The sequence below is a fragment of the Vulpes lagopus genome, chromosome 10 (assembly GCF_018345385.1).
Source record: "Vulpes lagopus strain Blue_001 chromosome 10, ASM1834538v1, whole genome shotgun sequence".
NCBI classification, from domain to species: domain Eukaryota; kingdom Metazoa; phylum Chordata; class Mammalia; order Carnivora; family Canidae; genus Vulpes; species Vulpes lagopus.
The window spans coordinates 26,098,249-26,115,779 of record NC_054833.1 but is presented as its reverse complement, the minus strand read 5'-3'; the positions used below and the strand labels follow the sequence as shown (position 1 = coordinate 26,115,779).

Below are 17,531 nucleotides of genomic sequence, written 5' to 3'. Positions count from 1 at the left end.
AATCATTTTAGAAAGGTGAAGTTTGTGGTACGCAAATTAAACCTCAACAAAATAAAATAAAAATATATAGTTTGGCCAGGCTTCTACTGATTCCTGGGAAGAAAAGAGCTAAGTGTATATGTATAATTTCCAGCTTTTTGTTTTAAAAAGTGATGTTCCAGGCAACGGCGTCAAGCAGCTTCTGCACCCGTAAAGTGTGCCATCAAGGGATAAGCCTTGACTGACCAACGGCATCTTTCACTGGAGGTGTTAGCACTGCCAGCGCTCCGGTTCTGTCCGGGTGGCCGTGACAGGGGCCAGTGAAAGCCAAAGTCCGGTACCACGGGTCTCTTCCACTCCACGTGCCAGGTCCATGGTTGGCTTCATGAAGGGACCAGCAGTCCTAGAGTAAGTCAGAGGCATCTACAAGCCCCAATGTCATTTCGTGGCATCCATCAGCCACCCCGGGGTCAGAGCTATGAAGAAGAAGAAAGCATACCCTGGGTTCGGAGAGCGTCCCTGAAGAGAAAGCAGTGAGGGGCAGCCTCGGTAAGCGCTTCCCGGACTTCCTGGCTCAGCACACATGAGGGAGCCACACAGACTGGCACGGTTTTGGGGAGGCCAGAGTTATTCTCATCTTGCATTTGTAGGGTGACATCAGTCACCATCAGCCAAATCTCCGTTTGCTGCAGAGGAAACAAACTGCTTAGCTACAATTCAAAGCCACAGTCAAGTCTATTAACCTTAATACCATTCTTTTATTACATTTTTTTAAGTAATAATGTTAGATGATTGTTACTAAGAATTTTAGATATCGTTCCAACAAATACTTCCAAATATGCAAGAGACTCTGCATATCTTAGTCAACAGCTCCCACCGACATGGCTGTACCCCGAGAGTCCTTACCCTGCACCTGTTTAAAGGGTTCCTTCCCTGGGATACAATCCGCCCTCTCCTGGCACTACTGGACTTGTCCTTGAACTACTCAGGGAGAGGACAATGTTGCTTTCCTGTAGATCTCACATTCCCATACCTAGAATATTAATTACCATACTGTTTTATATTTAGTCCTTACACATTCTTCTGTCCTGTTAGATGTAAGTTTCCTAAGGATCAGTGACTCTCATGAGTTGAACGTTTATATCCCTTCCAAATCCCCAAATCATAGGTTGAAGTCCTAACTTCCAATGTGATGGGAATGGTAGGTGGGCTTTGGGAGGTAATTAGGCCACAAGGATGGAGCCCTCGTGACGGGATTAATGTCCTAGGACATGACAAAGTTTGTTTCCTCTCTCCGCTCTCCACATTGTCAGGATACAGGGACATATCCTGTTGAAAATCAAGAGGGTCCTCACTAAGAACCTGACCACGTTCGCCCCTGTGCTCTCAGACTTCCATACTCCAGATTTGTGAGAAATAAGCCGGTGCAGTTTAAGCCACTCAGTGTACGGTATTTTGCTATAGCAGCCCAAACTGATTGAGATAGGAATACTTAATTGTCTTCAGACTTTGTATAGTGCTGTTATATAAAGCAGCTAAAAAAATATCTGTTGTATCTGCAACAGTTTTTTAAAATTTTTTAAAAGTGCTTTTTCTTTTTTTTATTTAAATTCAATTTTGTTAACATACATGGTAGTATTAGTTTCAGGGGCAGAATTTAGTGATTCATCAGCTGCATGTAAGACCCAATGCTCATTACATCAAGTGCCTCTTTAACGCCCATCACCCAATTACCCTATCACCCCACCCGCCTCCCTTCCAGCAACCCTCAGTTTCTTTCCGCCACTTGAGAGTCTCTTATGGTTTGCCTCCCTCTGTTTTCCTCTTATTCTATTTTTCCTTCTCTTCCCCTATGTTTTTTTTCTTAAATTCCACATATGAATTTAAGAAATCATATATTTGTCTTTCTCTGACTGACTTATTTTACTTAACACAATGCCCTCTAGCTCCACAACACTGTGAATGGTAAGATTTCACTCTTTTTGATGGCTGAAATATCCCAATATATTTGTTCTTCCAATCCATGAGCATGGAATGTTTTTCTTTTTCTTTGTGTCTTCCTCAATTTCTTTCATAAGTATTCTAGAGTTTTCTGAGTACAGATCTTTTACCCCTTTGGTTAGGTTTATTATTCCTAGGTATCTTGTGATTTTTGGTGCAATTGTTAATGGGATCGATTCCTTGATTTCTCCTTCTTCAGTCTCATTGTTAGTGTACAGAAATGCCACTGGTTTCCGGGCATTGATTTTGTATCCTGCCACATTGCCGAATTGCTGTATGAGCTCTAGCAATCTTGGGGTGGAGTCTTTTGGGTTTTCTACAGAGAATATGTCATCTGCAAAGAGGGAGAGTTTGACTTCTTTTGCCGCTTTGAATGCTTTTTATTTTTTTGGTTGTGTGATTGCTGAGACTAGGACTTGTGGTACTATGTAGAAAAACAGTGGTTAAGAGTGGACACCCTTGTCGTGTTCCTGACCTTAGGGGAAAAGCCCTCAGTTTTTCCCCACTGAGGATGATATTCGTCTTTTGGCTTTTATGACATTGAAGTATGTTCCTGCTATCCCTACACTTTGGGGAGTTTTAATTGAGAAAGGATGCTGTATTTTGTCAAATGCTTTTTGTGTATCAGTTGAGAGAATCTTATGGTTCTTGTCCTTGTCTTGTTCATCAGGGATACTGGTCTGTAATTCTCCGTTTTTTGGTGAGGTCTTTGTCCTAGTTTTGGGATCCAGTTAATGCTGGCCTCATAGAAAAAGTTTGGCAAGTTTTCCTTCCATTTCTATTTTTTGAAACAGTTTCAGAAGAATAGGTGTTAATTCCTTAAATGTTTGGTAGAATTCTGCTGGAAAGCCATTTGGCCCCGGACTCTTGGTTTTTGATGACTGCTTCAATATCCTTGCTGGTTATGAATCTGTTCAGGTTTTCTGTTTCTTCCTGTTTCAGTTTTGGTAGTTTATGTTTATAGGAATGCATCCATTTCTTCCAGATTGCCTAATTTGTTGGCATATCATTGCTCATAATACTGTCTTATAATTATTTGTATTTCTTTCATGTTGGCTGTGATCTCTCCTTCATTCATGATTTTCTTGATTTGGGTCCTTTCTCTTTTCTTCTGGAGAAGTCTGTCTAGGGGTTTATCGATCTTACTAATTCTTTCAGAGATCTGGCTCCTAGTTTTGTTGATCTGTTCTACCATTGTTTTGATTTCTATATCATTGACTTCTGCTCTAATCTTTATTATTTCTCTTCTCCTGCTGGATTTAGGCTTTACCTATTGTTCTTTTTCCAGCTCCGCTAGGTGTAAGGTTAGGTTATTATTTGAGACTTTTCTTGTTTCTTGACAAAGGACTATATTGCTATATATGTTCATCTTAGGACTGCCTTTGCTGCATACCAAAGGTTCTGAACTGTCATGTTTTTTTTTTTTTCCCCTCCCCCCTGAACTGTCATGTTTTTACTTTCATTTGTTTCCATGTATTTTTAAAATTCTTTAATTTCCTGGTTGACCCATTCATTCTTTAATAGGATGTTCTTTAACCTCCATGTATTTGTGGCCCTTCCAAATTTTTCTTGTGGTTGACTTCAAGCTTTACATCCTTGTAGTCTGAAAATATGCATGGTATGATTTCAATCTTTTTGCACCAGTTGAAAACTGATTTGTGACCAAGTATGTGATCTACTGGGGAATGTTCCATATGCACTTGAGAAGAAGGTGGATTCTGCTGCATGTGATGAAATGCTCCGAATATATCTGTCAAGTCCATCTGCTCCAGTGTGTCATTCAAAGCCCTTGTTTCCTTGTTGATATTCTGCTTGGATGATCTGTCCATTGGTATAATTGGGGTGTTAAAGTCCCCTACTATTATTGTAGGATTATCAATGAATTTCTTTAATTTTGTTAGTATTTGGTTTTTATATTTGGCTGTTTGCATGTTAGAGGTATAAATATTTATGATTGTTAGATCTTGTTGGATAGACGCTTTTATTATGATCTCTCTTCATCTCTTATTATAGTCTGTTGGATGTAAGGATTGCTACTCCAGCTTTCTTTTGATGTCCATTAGCATGATAAATGGTTCTCTACCCCCTCACTTTCAATCTGGAGTTGTCTTTGGGTCTAAAATGAATTTCCTGTAAGCAGCATATTGATGGGTCTTATTTTTTTAATCCATTCTGATACTTTATGTACTTTGATTGGAGCATTTAGTCCATTTACATTCAGGGTAATTATTGAAAAAATATGAATTTAGTGCCATCATATTACCTGTAAAGTCACTGTTCCCATGGACTGTCTGTGTTTTTTTCTGGTCTTTACTTTTGGGCTCTGTCTTTGCTCAAAGGATCCCTTTAATATTTCTTGCAGGGCTCATTTAGTGCTCACAAATTCTTTCTTTCTTTCTTTCTTTCTTTCTTTCTTTCTTTCTTTCTTTCTTCTTTCTTTCTTTCTTTCTCTCTCTCTCTCTTTTTCCTTCCTTCCTTCCTTCCTTCCTTCCTTCCTTCCCTCCCTCCCTCCCTCCTTCCTTCCTTCCTTCCTTCCTTCCTTCCTTCCTTCCTTCCTTCCTTCCTTCTTTCCTTCCTTCCTTTCTGGAAACTATCTCTACTTCCATTCTGAATAACAGCCTTGCTGGATACCCTATTTTTGCCTGTGTATTTTTCCCATTTAGCACATTGACTATGTCATGCCAGTTTTTTCTGGCCTGCTAGGTCTGCTGCTGGACTTACGTGTCTACCCTTGTAGGTTAAGGTCCTCTTCTCCCAAGGCACTTTAGGATTTTCTCTTTATCTTTAAAATTTGGAAGCTCCACTGTAATATGTTGAGATGCTGATCTATTTTTGTTGATTTTGAGTGGGGTTCTGTGTGCCTCTTGCACTTGAATGCCTGTTTCCTTCCTCACATTAGGTAAGTTCTGAGCTATATTTTGTTCAAATGAAACTTCTGCCTCTTTCTTCCACTCCTCATCTTCTGGGACCCCATTATATAATGCTGATATTATTTTTGTTTTATGGAACTACTGATTTGTCTAAGTCTCCCTTCATGATTTAATAGGTTTGTTCCAGGTCCTTATTTTCCATCATTTTATCTTCTGTATCACGGATTCTCTCTTCTGAATCATTCATCCTCATTTTTATGGCTTCCTCTTGGGTCTGTATCTCTCTGCAATAGCATTTTCAATTTCAGCTTGACTAGATTTTAGTTGTTTTATCTTTATAGTAAGGGATTCTCTAGTGTCTCCTATGCTCTTTTCAAGTCCAGCTAGTATCTTTTTTTTAAAAGATTTTATTTATTTTTTTGACAGAGAGATAAAGAGTGAGCACAAGTAGGGGGAGTGGCAAGCAGAGGAAGAGGGAAAAGTAGGCTCTCTGCTGAGCACAGAGCCTGATACAGAACTTGATCCCAGGACTCTGGGATCATGATCTGAGGTGAAGGTAGATGCTTAACCAACTGAGCCCCCTAGGCAACCACAGCTAGTATCTTTATAATTGTTATTTTAAATTCTAGTTCAGACATCTCACTTAGATCCCCATTGATTAGATCTGTGGTAGTGAATTCTACCTCCTGCTCTTTCTTTTGGGGTGAATTTCTCTGTCTCATCATTTATCCAGAAAAGAACGGAAGAAAGAAAAAGAAAAAGAAAAAAACTGACAAAAACAACAATAACAACAAGTACAACAACAACAACAACAACAACAAAAACTTCAGGAAGTGTCTCTGGTGTATACTATGTACTCTGTGATGTGTGTTTTGGTTGTATTTTCCCACTGATCTGTCTTCTACAGTGTTCGTTCTTGCTTGTAGTGGGGAGTGTTTGGACCTTTAACTCAATGTGCTTTGATTTGTTAGTCAAGATAAGCCTTGGAAAGGAAAAAAAAAAAAGAAGAAGAAAAAGAAAAGGCAGATCCAAGACACTAGAAAAGGAACAAAAATGCAAACAGACAAACATAAAATGATAAGCCTGCATCTGCCACATTCTCTCCCTCTGACTGTGCAGATTGTTTTCTTAATCCTCAGATTGTATTCCTGATTGTTCAAAGTAGTTGGATGTTGTTTCAAGAATGAGGCAAAGTCAGTGTCCCCATACTACTGTGTCATCTTAACTCTAGTAATCATCTTTCTTTTATTCTTTATTTTTCATTATAATTTTATCTGTAAAAGTTGTAATGCCTTTTAAAGTTCATTTTATTTTATTTTTTTCTTTTTTTTTAAAATTTTTATATATTTATGATAGTCACACACTCAGAGAGAGACAGGCAGAGACATAGGCAGAGGGAGAAGCAGGCTCCATGCACCGGGAGCCCGACGTGGGATTCAATCCCGGGTCTCCAGGATCGCGCCCTGGGCCAAAGGCAGGCGCTAAACCGCTGCGCCACCCAGGGATCCCTAAAGTTCATTTTAATGGCATTTTGCCCTTTCCCCTTGGTCAGGGTTTAGGATTCAGTAGATCCAAATGGGGCCAACGATTTGCCTGGGAAACCCTTGTATTTCCCTGATGGTGAGTGAGGTTGAGCATATTAGAAAATACCATCTTAATTAATTGATAAAATATCACAGGGCTGGGACAAATCAACTGTGTGCCTTCTGATATGAAGACAGTATTTTTATGTGGTATTCCTGACAAGGATGATATCTAGCAAATCTAAATGGAGAGATATCCTATTTAAGCATTGGTCTCTATTCTTAAAAACTGTCAAGGTCACAGAAGATACACAAAGATGCAGAAATACTCCATTTGAAGAAGAAAGAGAGATGATAACTAAGTGCAGTGCATGATACTGTATTGGACTGTAGAGGTATAAATGATTTTGGAGGAACAATTAGCAAAATCACATTTTAAAAAATGGTATATTCCAGGAAGGGCAAAGTTCTACAAGATTACATGCAGTTGGGAGTTTTTCTGACAATCTTCAAAGATTTTAGATACTCTTTCTAAATACCTTGGATTTGGCTTACTATCTCCTTTTAAATCTCTTGATGAGCCAAATGGACTAGTTTCTTTTGAAATTAGCTATTGAATTATCTTTACCATTGGGGTTATGAACACAACCCGTAACAAATAATATCCTCTGTAAAAAGACACAAATAACCAATTAATTCAAAGCAGTGATACCAATACAATTGCTAAAATTTTATTAAAAATAAATCTCTTCCCCACAAAAATGCCCAATTAATTTTGACAAAGTTGCAAAAGCAATTCAATGGAGGAAGGATAGCCTATCTGGTTGCTGGAACAACCAGACATTCATAGAAAAAAAAAAAAGGGGGGGGAACCTTGACCTAAACTACACAATTTATACAAAAACCAACTCAAAATACAGCATGGACCCAAATGTCAAATTACAAATCTTCTAGAAAAGAACATAAAAGATAAACTTTGGGACCTAGATAGGCAAAAAGCTTTGAGTGCCTTAAACTTTATGACAAACGCATAATCTATAAGATGGAAAGTTAATAGATTTGACTGCATAAAAATGAAAAACTGTGTTCTGCATAATCCCTGTTGAAAAGGGATCCCTGGGTGGTGCAGCAGTTTGGCGCCTGCCTTTGGCTCAGGGCACGATCCTGGAGACCCGGGATCGAGTCCCACGTCAGGCTCCCGCCCGGTGCATGGAGCCTGCTTCTCCCTCTGCCTGTGTCTCTGCCTCTCTCTCTCTCTGTGACTATCATAAAAATAAATAAATAAATAAATAAGCAAAAAATAAAATAAAATAAAATCCCTGTTGAAAGGACGAAGAGAAAAAGTACAGACCCTGAGAAATATTTGTAAAATACATATCTGACAAAGACTCTGTATACAGAGTAAAGAACTTTCAAAATTCACCAGTAAACAAAGAAATAATCCAAACAGAAAATGGGCAAAACACAGGAATACACCTCTCACCAAAGATACAGATGACAAATAAACATACAAAAGGACGTTTAACATCATTAGTTCTCTGGATGAATCTCTAGAGAATTTCATTAGTTGAAAACCACCACCACCACCACCACCACCACCACCACCACCAAATAGCTCCCAAAGGAGCTGTTATAGGTTGAACTGTGTTCCTCCAAAAAGATCCATTGAAGTCCTAACTCTAGTACCTTGGAATGTGAACTAATTTGGAAATAAGGTCTTTACAAATTTAACCAAGTCAAGATGAAATCATTACAGCAGGCCCTATGTTCAACAATATGACTGTTGTTCCTATAAAAAAATGAAACTTGGACACTGATAGGCACAGAGGGAAGATCACATGAAGACACACAGGATGAAGATGGCCATGTGCCTAGGGCAGTGTGTATACAGAGCCGAGGAAGGTCAAGGATTGCTGGCAAACGCGAAAAGCTGGAAGACGCAAGAATTTTCCCACAGCTGTCACAGACAGCACAGCCCTGCTGACACCTTGATTTTAGACTTCTAGCTCCCAGAAGTGTGAAATGACAAATTTCTGTTGTTTTACACATCTAGTTTTTGGTAGTTTGTGCAACTGGCCTAGGAAACAACACTTATATTGCATGGTTCCATTTGTGTAATGATCATGAAATAACATAATTATAATGATAACACCAGATCAGGGCTTGTTTGGGTGTTGTATAGTGGCTGTGTAGACATGGGGTATTAGGATGGGGGAGGATGTACGGGAGATACCATATATTTCTTTGCAGTCTACTGTGAATCTGTAATTCCTATGAATCTAAAAAGTTAGAATAATTTTATTCAAAATAAAATTTAAGGGGGTGCCTGGCTGGCCCAGTTGGTAGAGCATGTGACTCTTGATCTTGGGGTTGTAAGACAGAGCCCCAGGTTGGGTGTAGAAATTACTTAAAAATAAAATCTTAAAGAAAAAGTTAAATACAAGAAAATACGTTTTTGCCTTGCATGACCTAGCCATTTGTATAATGGAAATACAACTGAATCTTCTTTGAGAACTCAGGTTCTTGCAGTGACTCATTGTGTCAATTATTTTTATAGATTTTATTTATTTATTCATGAGAGACACACAGAGAGGCAGAGACACAGGCAGAGGGAGAAGCAGGCTCCTTGAAGGGAGACCAATGTGTGACGCGATTCCAGGACCGGGAGATCAGGGCCTCAGTTGAAGGCAGTCTCTCCACCATCTGAGCCCCCCAGGCGTCGTGCCACTCTTAAAGTCAACTGACCCTGTAGAATACATAGGTGATTGACCTGACCACACAGTGGCCCTAGGAATTAGCTTATTTCCATTTCTCCCCAAGGAAGTTATTAGTTTCTGGTGATTCTCTGTCCCACAAAAGCAGCATACAGGAGGTAGAGAATTTTAGTGCATTGAGGCATCTGTTCCATTGGGTTCCAATCTTCTACTCCCTAAGTACCACCAATTCTTTGGTACATACACCCACTGAACCCCAGAGCTGCGGGCAGGCTGCACCTATGGCACTGGAAGCATATTTCTTGGCAGAAAACTTAGAACAGAAGGGTATTAGGGTTTTCAACCAGCCACAAGGCAGGGTTCCCTCATCCAAGTGAGGCAGACGACCTGCAGTCTGTCTTTCTCTGTCTTAGGGCTCCACTCCACTGGGGCTGCTCTATTGTTGAGACTTGGCTATGGTGTATCTGACACCTGTTTTTTTTACTTTCCACCTCTGCTACCAGCTGGGGCTGTGAGCAGGTGAGGCTCTGTGGGCAGGAACTCGTGGTATATTGCCCCTTAGGACACTATTCTATCTGCAGAGTATATGGTAGCTGCGTAGTGAACCACTGCCTGATGGCACAGCCCTACGATCTGGAATGTGTGTTAGAATAATAGGAACGTGCCAGATGCCAAGCATGTCTTAACATACTGAGCGTCATGCAGATGGCGGGCGGGGGAGTTTGCAGTCAGCCTTCAGTTCACTTCAGGGCTGGAAGGTAAGAGACCATCAGGTGCCTGGACCTCATCCTCACGGAGGGCCTGTCCCCCTGCCTGTTGAGTCAAATTCTGGGGTGGCCCACGGGAAGCACTGTGACTGACAATCGCTCTCTTATTCCTCAGGAGAGGTACCAGTTCATTGTCAAATGACTAAAAGGTGAATGGAGAAAAGGAAAACGAGGGTTGAACGTTGGGATGTTCAGTATCCTCCGGTGACAGATTTGCAGGGATGCTCCTCTTGGAGTTAAGGGCAACCAGGGGTTTCTTTCTTGCAGAACTTATGGCATATGCTCAGCTTGCCAAAAGCAGCTCTCGTCTGCTTCTTGCTGATCCGTCGTGTGGGATGGCAGCAGACAAGCAGCTCTTCCAGGCTGCAGCTCTCCAGCACTGCCAAGGCCTCCCAGGAGCTGCAGCGCTTGCCTCCCCTGTTGATGGCTCAGAGCTGTTGATCAGTTCTGAAAGGGACTAAGCTCAGTCCAGAGATTCCTTCCTCCACCTCCTTTCTTTCCTTTCTGCAACTTGTGCCAGAAAGGAACTCACAGTGCTGGGCTAAGAACCTTTCGGATGACCTATGCATAGACTGTTCCATACCCAGGACTTACCACAGTGGCTGGCAGGCTGCACCTGCACAAGGAATGGATTCATTGCCTCAGCACGGAGCATGCATAAATGGACTTTTAAAATGCTTTTCTGTTTCAGCACCCCACTAATTTCTATGAGAGGCTATTCCTTTAATGACTTTATAATACATTATCAGAAAGAGAAAGGCAGAGGAAATGATTACCTGTGGTCTCTGATAAATTACTCTGGCGTAGAAAGTGCAACGGGTACTAAGATCATCAGTCTGGAAAGGCAACGAAGATGGTGAGAACATCACACAAAGCACACAAATACAGTAAAAATAATTAAAAACCCTGTTAGAAACACAGATGTTACCTGGAGAATTTCTCTTAAGAAGTGGGGAACTGGAGGCTGGTAAAGCTTAGAAATAGAGTCTCCTTCAATTATATCAATTTGTCCCACACTGGGATGAGCACTGAGGATGTAACAGAAGCTAGGAGGAGGCACATGGGTTTTTACCTGTTTAAAATGAAGGCAAAGGTAGAATGTGAATATGTTAGTAAAACATTCAAATACACTTAAAATCTACTCTTTAATACATAGATATTTACTCACAGATGCATTCTATTTCTCTGGAAGGTTGTAGAAGAAATAGACTATATTGTTTATCACTGGGAACAAGCATATAACTTTTATACTTTTTGAATTTACTGTGGATTTAAGACTTCATTAAAAAAATTCATTCTTCAGAGTATATTTGAAAACACCATTTAGAAACTTCTTCCCCCTAAATAATCTAGAAATGGGCACTTTTGACAACTATTTTCCTGGTCTTGCATGGTACAGTCATAGTTTGAGCGGTCTGCTGGGGAGTCAGCTACCACACTAACAAGACGGCCCCCAGTCAGCCACTGGATAAAACTCAGGGTGGAGAAGGGACACATTTTGATCAGTCGGTTTAAATACATGCGAGCAACTACCATAAACAATGTGATGCAGCAGGAAAAGGGAAATCCCTGGCTCACCTGGTGGTTGAATGAATATCCACAGTTTATTTGCTAGGTCATGTGAGTCTGTGCTCTAATTGGTAATTGAATGTTGGTTCTAATAGTGATTGGGAGGTGGTGGGGAAAACATCCTGTGTCTTATTTAGTACGAGCCTAAGATGCTGATTGTTGCGATGACATGCAAGGTTGTGGTTTAAAAACTCTGCCATAGATTAACCTCAAGGAGAATGGACTGCGGCAGCGGCAGAGAAAGCAGCCAGAGCTCGGACTTTGGAGGGAAGTGAGCAAGTGTGAATCTCGGTCCTCCTGGCTCAGTCACTGAACCCTCCCTTTTCAGGGACGTGGACTGGGGGTGGGGCTGGCTCAGCAGCTGGCACAGAGCAGGTGGTGCCCAGGGGAGGTTCCTCAGATGCCGGCTTACCTCTTCACAGGTTTGGCCACGGCCAGGTGCTTTTAGAGGCATCACTGGGGGCCACATGGTATCGATCAAACTGAAAAGCCCCGCTGTCCTGGAAAAATAAACGATGTTGTACGATAGTATTCATCACTTAAGTGCCGCTTTATGATCTGGGCATATGCAGGTTTGCTTGACAACACCATCCCTAATGTCAAGGAGATGCCATTCGGGGAGCACGGTGATTCAGATGGTGAAGACAGTGTCACACAGACAGACAGGCCTCTGAAACTGCCCGAGAACAGGAAGGCGATTGTTCATCAAATTATGATACATCTCCCCAATGAAGTATTAATCAGCCATTGAAATGGTTATATAGAAAATATTTAAACACATGGGAAAATGTTTCTGATACCTCGCTACAGGAAAAGCAGGCAACAACTTACAACGTCTTTCTCTATGCACGTACCTACATGTAATAAGCCAAAGGAAAAGGAGACTGAAAGACATAAAAATGATTTTAGTGGGTGTCTGAGGAGAGCTCAGGCAGGATATTTACTTTCTTCCTTTGGCTTCTGTGTGTCTCCTATCATTTTTCCAAAACAGGTATGTGTTACAAAGTAAGACAAATCACCAATTTATCGAGTTATCTAAAATAAAGAATATAGCCAGACACAAAAGGACAAATATTTTATGATTCCATTCATGGAGCTCCTACAGCAGTTAAACTCATAGAAGCAGAGTAGAATGGTGATTGCCAGGGGCCGAGGGAATGGGAAGTGGGCAGCTAGTGTTTTCTGGTTTGGGAAGGTGGAGACATTCTAGGGATGGATGCTGTGATGGACACACAATAGTGTGAATGCACTCGATGACACTAAAAATGGTTAAGGTAGAAAATTTTGTGTTATGTACGTTTTACCACAATAAAAAAAACCTCCTGTTTTAGTTGCTGTATGTATGAGTATGTGCGGATACACACACATGCACACGCAGATTTCACAAAGGCTTCTTAGATTCTGCTGTGTCACAATGTCAATAGCTATTGTTTACTCTTTAAAAAGCTTGTGTCCTTAACAATTAATGTGACATATTCTTATTTATTCCAGTGTTTGATAGCAAATACTGTTTTAGGTGGTTAGGATCTGGCAGTTTACAAACCTGAACAACTCAGAACCTGAAAATCACATATCCGGACAAGACTCAGGCACCTCCCACCTCCTCTGGTTTCTCACACCAATTACCATAGAAAAAGCCCGTGCAGGGCGCGGCCGTGACACTAGCTTAATATCTTAACTGCGAATTTTCAGGTTCTGGGTCAAAACCAAGCACAAAAATAAGCAAGGGCAGGGAATCACATGCTCAAAAAGGACTGCCGAGTGACAGTGTCCTGCTGCCGCTGTGTGAGCGGTCACAGGGCTGTGACCAGGGGCTGGCCGAGGTCGGGGAGGGCCGCCGGGCAGGTTCGGGGCTGAGCTCGTGGGACCTCTCAGCGCCCTCCTCGACCGAGGGACCGGGTGGGCCTCTGGGCCTCCTTCCCCCGGCGCCCTTGTCTGCACCGTGTGTGCCCGCAGTCACCACGGAGGTCACCGCAGAGTCACCGTGGGGGTCACCGCGGAGGTCACTGCAGAGTCACCATGGAGGTGACCACGGAGGTCACCACAGAGTCAACGCGGAGGTCACAGCAGAGGTCACCGCAGAGTTACTGCAGAGTCACCGCGGAGGTCACGGCGGAGGTCACCGCAGAGTCACCGAGGAGGTCACCGCGGTCACGGTGGAGGTCGGCCAGCGCCTCGGGTACGCTGGCTTCCTGTCTGCAGCAGAGGCGACCCCGTAAGACGGTCGCCGATTCCTGGCCCTCCCGTCTCCTCGCCTCAGAAATCGGGGGAGCTTGGTAGCAGCTGCCGCGTCACAGGAGGGAAGCGGTGACCAGGTCACACGTGCTGCGGCTTCGGGCCGAGGTCCTGGGGGGCCTCCCAGCGCGCAGCCCGGAGAGTTGGGCCCACGGGGCCCACGGGGCTCTGCGCTCGGCGGACCCAAGTGGCGGCCTCTGGAAAACCTTGTGCAAAGGACACAGGTGAAACCTGGACGCACGGAGGGGTCTCCAATTTATGACCATGAAACCCTTTTTGGCGTAAGGGCTATTAACATCCCAAGAAATCAGTGCTCCCTGGCGTCTTCCCTGAGAAGTGCTCTGCTGCCAACCGAGCCGGACACAAGCTCTGTTAGAATTTGATGATGCTTATTTCGAGGATGTTGACGGCTAATTTAAAAAGTTTGCACGGCTGCTGCATTTCAATGTAGCTTCTGCACAGGATCGCTATGCATAAAATAAAAAGCTTATGACCCTTATTAAAAATCAGCTTCTCTTCTGTTTGGAAAAATAGGTATGATTCAGCTGGCCGCTGCTCTGTGAACTAGAGCCTCCGTCCCGGGCAGTGCACATTCCTCAAGAGGACTCTGGCCTGACCTGGGCGCACGTCGGGCTAACTGTCGGCACAGGTCACCTGTACTGTTCCTCCCACTTCGGTTCATTCCTTACCATTCATTTTTGCATAAGGTTTCACTTTGTGGCATAGGAAACTCATTCTTTCTAAAAAGCCATCCCTTTAAAATATATTTAAACAACAAACAAGCTGTCCAACAGGGTAGAGGCACCAAAAGTTTGTATTTTCACTTTTTAGAAAGTTTATAAAATAAACGTTTAATTAAACTAGAGGGGTCAAGGGACGCCTGGGTGGTTCAGGTTATGACCCGAGGGTCCTGGGATTGAGTCCCGCATCCGGCTCCCCGCAGGGAGCCGAGCCTGCTTCTCCCTCTGCCTGTGTCTCTGCGTCTCTCTGTGTCTCTCATGAATAAATAAATCTTAAAAATCTTAAAAATAAATAAAATAAAGGGGAGAAAAGGATATATAAAGTCATTATGCTTATACTATGATTAAAAAATTTGAAAATGTCATTTTGCTAGAATAAATACATTTCTTAGGATATATCTTAATTTATAGACTGCATGGAGTAAATCTGCAGAAAAACCTGCACCACATCTCAGAAAATTATAAAGCTTCTATAGCTATAGTTTTGTTTCTGGTAACATGAACTTTTTAAATGGGAAGACATGCACACGTTAAAATTATATTTACCAAAGTGCACACTGACATTTTGCTATCTATATTTTACCACAACAAAAAAATATTAGTTGCCACAAAAATGAGTATCTAGTATTTTGATTGGGGTCTCTGGGGACTGTTGATAGTTCATGAAAAGGGGCATACTCCCTTCTGTGTGAGATGTGAAGCAATACGAACACCCCAAACTCTTCACTGCACCATAGGAACACAGAAGGTGGTATAAACCCAATTTTTAAAATTGAGATATGGCACAAACGAAAACTTCATCCTTTTCAAGTGTATAGTGCACTAGTTTTTAGTTGTGTTCATAGACTTGGGCAACTTTCATCACTACTTTCAGAATCCACTACTTTACATGCCAATACCCTCTAGATACATCCCTGCTGTGCCCACCAGCAGTCACTCTTGCTACTGATCTTGCTGTTTTTATGGACATTGTAAATAAATGGACTAATATAAGATGCAGTCTTTTGTGTTTGGCTTCTTTGACTTGGCATACTTTTTTTTAAGGTTCATCCATGTTATGGGATGTGCCAGTACTGCATTCCTTTTTTGGCTGAATAATATTCCATGGTATGGATAAATGACATTTTATTATCCATTCATCGGCGCATGGACATTTGGTTTTTTTCAACTTCCCAGGTGTTGTGAAAACTGCTGCTACAAACATCCAAGTACAAACTTTCTGTGTGGGCATGCATTTTCAATTCTCTTGGGTAGGTAACCTAGGAATCATTTTGCTGGGTCATACAGTAATTCTGTGTTTAACCTTTTGAGGAACTGCCCAACTGTTTTACACAGTGCTGTGCCCTTTTACATGCCCAACAATGTGTGTGGTTATAAATCCAATTTTGTTTGTAAGTTAAATACATACATTTTTTAAATTTTGGAAACATGAAACTTTGTATCTGGAAGGATTTATAAAAGAACTCTTAAGTGTTTTTTCCCTACATTCACCTCTGTGCCTTTTGGACACTGAAATTTTAACAAGAACATATATTACTTTTATTATCTATTTTGAAAACCAAAAATCTAGGGCTCTGTTACAACAGTGGTAACCACTGGAGAGAAGTGTCTTGAGTGAAGAGAAGATCCTCTTTATTCCTACACAGGTCTGGTCAGAGCCTAGCTGTGACACCCACCCCCCCGCACCCCCCGGAGCCATGGGGCTGCAGACAGGTTCCAGGTTGTGGGAGACTAGAAAGAATGTACCTTTTGTGCCTGAGTGTGGGCTACATGGCAAATGCTATTGCTGTTACAGGTAGTTTCAGATACTTTCAAATAAAGTCCCCTAAAAGTACTATCATTTAATTCATAGATATTTAACTGTTAGATTTTTTTTGACTATTTAATCAGTAATTCATTTGATTTTTAAAAAAATTTTTTAAAAAAATTTATGATAGTCACACACACAGAGAGAGAGAGAGAGAGAGAGAGAGAGAGAGAGGCAGAGAAACAGGCAGAGGGAGAAGCAGGCTCCATGCACCGGGAGCCCAACGTGGGATTCGATCCCGGGTCTCCAGGATCGCGCCCTGGGCCAAAGGCAGGCGCCAAACCGCTGTGCCACCCAGGGATCCTGATTTTTTTTTTGAACTAGCTATAGATTCACAAAAAGTTGCAAAGATAGTAGAGAGATCCTGTGTAGCTGCACTCACTTTCTGGTAAATAGTCTGGGTGTGTGAAGTACTAGCATAGAGTAAGCTAGTGAGACAACTACTAAGTACTCATAAATGCAAAGTATACTCTTTTCAAAGACACTTACTCCTGTAACCAACAGCACAAGCAGGATGTGGGATCCAAGATTTCCTTTAAAATGGTTTTCAACTCAGGACGCCTGAGTGGCTTAGTTAATCGCCTGCCTTTGGCTCAGGTCATGACCCCAGGTCCTGGGCTGGAGTCTTATGTTGGGCTCCCTGCTCAGCTGGGAGCCTGCTTCTCTTTCTCTGTCTGCCCCTGCTCATGTTCTGTCTCTCACTCTCTCTCTCAAGTAAATAAATAAAATCTTAAAAAAAAAAATGGGTTTCAACTCTTCCTTTCCTTCTAACAAGAGTTTCAGGGAGAGGAGACCAACTTGAGGGCATCTCCAGAAAATGTCTCACAAATTTGGCATGAGTCTGAAATGGTGTCACCACTCAGGTGTCTCTCCTGGGGTTAGTAAAAGTCAGGGTGCCCCACTGGAGGACAACAATGGTGCATGGAAATGAGTAAGCTGTGCATGCTCAGAGAACATCAAATGAGTACATCCACTTAGAGAAATTGTGGCTGAGAAAGGCCACTCTCTGGCCTCTGACTCATGGTGCTCTTGGTCATATGATCAGTTATGGAAGACTGGGGTCAGTCCTGGGGCAGCAAGGTAGGCACTGGAAAGGAGGCTGTGAGAGTAAGGAGTGTGACTGGGGAAAATATCAAAGAGGAATGTCAGAAATATATACAAATAGATGAGGAAGGAAATGGGGTTCCAGCCTCCTTGCTATTTGAAACAATGCTAAATTTATATATTTTTACACAAATTTTATAGATTCTTTGGTACAACAAATGATTGACTTCCTCTGGTCTCATCATATCCAATCTTATTTATCTTGACTGGTAGATGATTATT

At 42.0% G+C, this 17,531-nt stretch overlaps 1 protein-coding gene across 2 annotated transcripts in view; it reads right to left on the bottom strand.

The window, feature by feature from the left end:
* Positions 1-17,531, bottom strand: part of SPIDR (scaffold protein involved in DNA repair) — a 436,460-nt gene that overhangs the window by 22,458 nt on the left and 396,471 nt on the right. For both annotated transcript variants that reach the window (XM_041770165.1, XM_041770164.1), the window contains exons 12-15: positions 11,836-11,923; positions 10,783-10,926; positions 10,631-10,690; positions 479-665 (exon numbers count right to left, since the gene is read on the bottom strand). In XM_041770165.1, coding sequence (XP_041626099.1) covers positions 479-665; positions 10,631-10,690; positions 10,783-10,926; positions 11,836-11,923 — 479 coding nt within the window. The remainder of the gene's footprint in view (positions 1-478; positions 666-10,630; positions 10,691-10,782; positions 10,927-11,835; positions 11,924-17,531) is intronic.